The following is a 6713-nucleotide window of genomic DNA, read 5'->3' on the forward strand; positions in this document are numbered from 1 at the left end:
TCCAAAGACCGGCGCTCCCCGCCCGAGGCTCCCCGTGCGCTAGGGGCCCACCCTCAGTGCTTCATTTCTTTATGATAAGGCAGAACACATAATTCAGGACAAAGGTAGATAAAAAGTCCTGAAAAGATTTCAAGGCTGCACTTTTAGCTTTAATCATAGATTATTATAGATTTTAATTGTCATCTATGTTTTAAAGCAGGGTAAACATTATTGCATCTATTTTCTATAATGGTATAAGAACAGTACTGCAAATTTAGTGGCTTATGGGAGCACATAGTTACTATGTCACCATTTCTGTGTGTCCAGAATGGCTATAAGCTGAGCTGGGACTTCTAAAGGGTCTTACATAGCTGGTGTCACCTCAGCCTTGACTGAGGGCCCACTTGCAGACTCAAAGCCTTGTCAGCAGAACTCAGTTCCCCACGGGCTGTTGGATGGAGGGTTTGAGTTTGTTGCTGGCTGTCAGTCTGAAGCTGCTTTCAGCTCTATGCCCTGAGGCGATATCCCTGTGATGGACGCACACTAAAGTCTGGTGGCAACTTGTTCCTGTGCAAAGGCTCGGAAATTTGCTGTTTGCCTCTTTACAGCTAGTAAGAGCCTCCTGAAAGGCAGGCAGTGGGGTTTTGTGTAGTGTAGCCACATGCACATAATCACCGTGTTGTGGTTAAAAGTGAGGTGTGGGCCTCTTCTACCTACACCCAGTGGGAGGTGATCACACAAAGGATGAACCAGGAAATAGGTACCCTAGTTGCCACCCACAAGTCTACCACAACTTATTTGCTGTATCCTTACATAGATTCATGTTAATCTTCTTCAGCAATTTTTGCTACTTGTTTAGATGTAGTGATAATTTTGGATTTTTAAATCTTTCTATCCAGATTCCATTGGCCGGGACATTCCTAAAATGCTTGCGTTATTTAAAAATGGACATGAAATTAAAGTAGATGAAGAAAGAGAGAACTTTCTCACGACCAAAATAGCTACAGTAAGTTACAGTGGAAATGATTAAATAATCCTCTTTTCTTTTTTGTTTAATTTATTCATGAGTAATTATAGATTCCATCCAAAAATGTATACACATTTGCGGAAAAGGAAAATAATATGTTATTTTTCAGCACACGGTGTTGCTCTCATATGGGGGTACCATAGAGGAGGTCGCTGCTGGCACTTAGAAAAGAAATTCAAAATACGTGTGCAGCAATCTCAATGACCATGGTTACCCAAGCAGCAGTTTTCCGTACTAATAAATGTCTGGAAGTTAGTGACCACCACTTTGAGCACCTCTTGTAATTGTAGAGGCCAAAGGTAACTTGTATTAATCTCATGATGTCACAATAAATTTAGTATGAAAATATTTATACAAGTGTTTCTTTTCCTGAAGTATGTATACATTTTTGGCAGAGTCCAGAGTCTGTGTGTAATTTTTTCTTGTTCTATAAATTGAATGCATACATTTTAATGGTACCTGAGAATTTCTTCCTTCCAGAATTATGTGCTACTTACTGACATTTATTTGTATTTTGCCTTATCTATTGATTTTAAGTATGTATTTTTTGTTACCTAATGTTGAGAGTAGGATATAGATCTTGTATATCCTTTGGAGCATACAATGCTGAGCATGTAGTAGGTATTTAGAAATACTTAATGGAATCAAGTAGTTTGATTTATTTTCATGAATTATGTCTGATTTAAAAATTATTTATCGAAGATGCTGGAAATCAGTTTTTAATTCCATTTTTAGAACAAGTCAGGGTTATAGACCTATGTGTTTGCTGTTTTTATGACCTGTATATTTAAAGTTATTTGCAAATATATATATATATATATTTTATAGTGCAGAATACTGGAAATGCCTATTTAAAATGTAATTTTTTTTCTGTTTGAAACTACAGGAATAATAATAATATTGATAGCAAATTTAAACAGTGCCTACCAAGTGTCAGTTGATATTGTAAATAAGTTGTGCTTATTCTTTCCTTTAATTCTCAGGCATATGAGAGGTAAAATTATCATCCTCATTTTTTAGATGAAAGTATGGAAGCCCGGAGAGGTTAAAAACTTTCCTATGGTCTCACAGCAAAATGAGACAGAATAGGTCAGTGTTTGAACTTTGGCAGTATGCTCAATTAGCCACTCTTTTCATCCCATGCCATCTTGCTTTATGGCTGGAATTATTTTTGTTATTTTCTTTGTCCTCCTGTTCTGTTCTTAAGAGGAATTCTGCATTATAGCCAGCAGCTAGTACTGCAAGCTAATTGAGCTGTGTTCACTGTAGATCATGAGAAATATAGGAAAAGCATTTAGCTAGCTTTATGATGGGAAAACTTGCCTTAGAAAGGGAGCACAGCAGGTTTACTGCAGCCAGGGATTGTGAAACACCTACTTACAGCATTATCATCAAGCTCGGGTTTGACTTACTTGACCTGAACTCTAGTAGAATCTAGTGTTGAAATTTCCTTGTTCGCGAAGTCCTTGGCAGTGCTTTTTATTGCTTAGAGTTGACAGTACTGTCATCTAAAAAACAAACAAAAATCCAGATACAGATTTTTAGGGATATTTTGGAGCTTTAGAGACTTGAGTTTAAATACCCGATCTATGTAAGGGATGATAGACTTCAAGCAACTTTCTTAAGGCCATGCCTCAAATTTCCTCATCTATAGAATATGTATAATAATACCTATTTTATAATGTGGCTTTGAAGATTAGATACAGTTTTTAAGTGGTAGTACTTGTTGGTGCCATTGCTTTGGTTGGCTTTTGGGGACTATAGAATATCCTTATAATATTGTTTATTAAAGATATGTTTTCAGTATATTCAGTAGTTAATAGTTTATCTACTTCCTGACTTGAAGTGTAGGAAACCATGACATCTCATTTATTTTTTTCAACAAATACTATAATGATTAAGAAGACGTGGGCTCCAGGTCATATTGCTTAGATTTTTTGGAGACAAGCATTTTTTTTTTCCTCAATGAAAAAGAAGTTAATTTATGTGTGTAAAGAGAATCTTCGTGGATACTGAAGTATTACGGTATAGTGGGAGATTAAGTGTAGACTTTCAATTCATTCTGTTATGTTTTAATCATAGTTCTGGCTTAGAGAGAAAAATATTACTTTGCTCTCTGAGCCTGTTTTTCCCCATTTACCATGTCCCCATATGTAAAATGGTGGTAATGATACTACTGGGTAAGAAGGAGTAGATGAGATAATAACATAATAACTGTGTAGCAGACTGCATGTGGTTTAGATGGAGTAGCAGAGACCTAATTTACTTTCTCACCTAAAACTGAGCATTACCTTGATACCAAAACCAAAGAAAACTACCATATGACATTTCACGAGCATAGAGGTAAACATTTTAAACAAAGTTTTAACAAATTGAATCCTGGAGTATATAAAAAAGAATATATCTTGACTGAGTTAGCCTACTTTCTCTTGCTGTAACAGAATACCTGAGATTGTAGGATTTATAAAGAGTAGAGGTTTGTGTTGTCTCATGATCTACAAGCAGGGAAGTTTAAGAGCATGGTATCATCTCTGGCAAGGACCTCATGCTGCATCATAAGGTGGCAGAAAAATGGCTGGGCAGTCAGGTGTGTTGAAGAGGCAAAACATAGGAGCTGCCTTACCTTATAAGAACTTGCTCTCTGGAGAATGAGTCCATTCTTAGAAGAAAGACATGGATCACTCTTAACCCCCTAATTATTTCTTACAGGCCCCACCTCCCAACACTGCCACATAGCTGTCAAATGTCAAGATCAGGAACGAGACGACTATCTGTTCTTATTGCTTCTGTTCATTGTTGGTCTGGGGGTTTTTAGGCAGTGTGTGTGGTCAGGTAAGAGTCAAAGCTAAAAAGGCATCTAAAATAGGAAGGAAGAAGTAAAACTGTCATTATTCACTGATTATATGACCTAGCTAGTAGACCAAAGAAATGAGTTAAATATGGTTGAAGATATAAACATCTATATAAAAATTATTTATATTTTTGTACAATCTCAGCAAATAATTCGAAAGTGAAATTTAAAAACAGTGAATGTCATTTCCAGTCATATCAAAACTGTGAAATAGAATAAATCTGACCAAAGATATGAAAGACCTATACATTGACAACTTCAACACATACTTGAAAGAAATTAAAGATCTAAATAAGTGGTCAGATGTACTTTCCTCATGCATCAGTAGACTGAATATTGTTAAATGTCAGTTATCCCCAACGTGATCTATAGATAGACTCATTGCGTTTTCAAAGTCCCAGTCAACTTTTTCTTCTAGAAGCTGACCAGCTGGTTCTAAATTATACAGGAATGTAAAGGATCTGAAATAGCCAAAGTGGTTTTGAAAAATCACAGATTTGGCAAACTACCTGATTTAAAGATTTATAAAGCTATAGTAATTAAGATAATTTGGTATTGATGTCAAGAGATAAAGCAGTCAGTGAAACAGTAACACAAAGACAAAAGACAAAAACATTAATGGACAACTGAGTTTCAAAGGTGCAAAGGCATTTTTAGTGGATAAGGCAACAAAAGGTACCAAAATAATTAAGTATTTATATGCAGTAAAATGGACTTTGACCCACATTTCAAACAGTATATAATAATTAGCTGAAATATATAAAAAACCTAAATATAAGGCCTAAAGTGGTAGTACTTTTGGAAGAAAAAGTTGGGTGAAGGAATGATTTCTTAGATATGACACCAAAAATATCCATGGAAGAATAAATTGATTAAGTGCTCTATAAAAATTTAAAAGCTACTGATCTTTAAAAATCAGTGTTAAGAGAATGAAAAGACAAATCATAGATTACCAAAAATACTTGCAAATTATATATCTGATAAATCCAGTATACATATAAACTCTCCAAGCTCAATAATGCTACCCAGATTTTTTAAAAATTGGAAAAGATTTGAACACACTTCACAAGGAGATGCAACAGATAACACACACAAAAAGATATTCAGCATCTTTGGTCATTAGAGCAATGAAAGTTAATACCACAGTGAGCTATCACTGCTCATCTAGTGCAGTGAGTAAAGTTAAAAAGACTGACCATACCAAGTGTTGGCGAGGATGTGGAAGGACTGGACCATTCATACTGTTTGTGAAAATGTTAAATGATAACTTTTTTTGGCAAAAAGTTTGACAGTTTCTTTCTTTTTTTTTGGTACTAGGAATCAGATTCAGGACCTTGAGCTTGCTAGGCAGGCACTTGTGCCACTGAGCTATATCCCTGGCCCTCTTTAAAAAAAAATAAATAAATAAAAATAAAAAATAAAAAAAAGATACAGAGTTTCACAGAACCAGATGATAGGAATTTGACAGTTTCTTAAGTAGCCAAACATTTACCTACTATTCTGCTTTTAGATATTTTTCCAGGAGAATGAAAGCATATATTTATGTACAAAGATTTGCAAACAAATGTTGATATCAGAATTCTTTATAATAGCCCCAAACTGGAAACACGCTAAGTATCTATCACAGGTAAATGTATGAACAAAAATAGTCTTTAGTAATAATAAGAAACTTGATAATGCTACATATAGTGATGAATTTTAAAATAATTGTGCTGAGTAAAAGAAGCCAAAAAAAGAAGTTCATACTGTATAATTCTATCTATATAAAATGCTTACAAATGCTAATACACCAGGACAGAAAACAGACCAGTGGCTGGCTTGAGGACAGAGTTGAATGGGAAGAGCAGGAAGCAGGAATTATAAAAGATTTTGGAAACATTTGATTACCCTGAGTAGTGGTACTTTCACAAGTGTATATACATGTCAAAACTTAATAAATTGTATACTTCAAGAATGTGCAGCATATCCAATAGAGTACTAGCAATAAAAAAGCAAACTAAGATACACACTAACATACATTGAACATCAAAAACTTTATGCTTAGGAAAAGAAGCCAGACAGTTTCTGTATGAAACTGACAGTTTTTTGTTGTTGTTGTTATTATTGTTGTTGTTTTTGTCTTTTGGAGACAGGGTCTTGCTATGCAGTTCAGGCTGACCTTGAGCTTACTTTACAACCCAGCTGGTCTCAAATTCACAACAATCCTCCTGCCTCAGCCTCCCGAGTGCTGGGATTACAGGCATGTGCCACCATGCCTGGCTGAAACTGACAGTTTTTGTATGAAATGTTCAGTGAGAGAAAAGTTAACCCAAAAATGATTAGTATTTACTTGGGAAGGAAGGAAATAGACACTACCCGTAAGTGTGCATGAGGGAGAATACTGGAGTGATGAAGATGTTTAAGTATGATTTATGGTGATGGTTGCACAACTTGATAACACTAAAAGATCATTGAACTGTACATTAGAAAATGATGAAGTTAACACTCAAAAGTCAGTAGCATTCCTGTACACAAGTAACAAACAGACTGAGAGAGAAATTAGGGAAACCACACATTTCACAATAGCATCTAAAAAGATGAGATACTTAGGAATCAATCTAACAAAAGAAGTAAAAGATCTATACAGTAAAAATTATAGTACTCTGAAAAAAGAGATGGAAGAGGATATCAGAAAGTGGAAAGGTATTCCTTGCTCATGGATAGGAAGAACCAACATTGTGAAAATGACCATACTCCCAAAATTTTTGTACAGATTCAATGCAATCCCAATTAAAATACTGTTAGTATACCTCACAGATCTAGAGAAAACACTCCTAAAGTTCATCTGGAACCAGAAGAGGCCTAGAATAGCAAAAG

General features: G+C 35.2%; 1 protein-coding gene across 6 annotated transcripts in view; it reads left to right on the plus strand.

Moving 5' to 3' along the window:
- Window positions 1-6713, plus strand: part of Mrpl1 (mitochondrial ribosomal protein L1) — a 108369-nt gene that overhangs the window by 72379 nt on the left and 29277 nt on the right. For all 6 annotated transcript variants that reach the window (XM_013516260.1, XM_005388201.2, XM_013516258.1 and 3 more), the window contains one exon: window positions 879-985. In XM_013516260.1, the coding sequence (XP_013371714.1) occupies window positions 879-985 (107 nt within the window). The remainder of the gene's footprint in view (window positions 1-878; window positions 986-6713) is intronic.

The sequence above is a fragment of the Chinchilla lanigera genome, unplaced genomic scaffold, assembly GCF_000276665.1.
Source record: "Chinchilla lanigera isolate Chin_1 unplaced genomic scaffold, ChiLan1.0 scaffold00032, whole genome shotgun sequence".
NCBI classification, from domain to species: domain Eukaryota; kingdom Metazoa; phylum Chordata; class Mammalia; order Rodentia; family Chinchillidae; genus Chinchilla; species Chinchilla lanigera.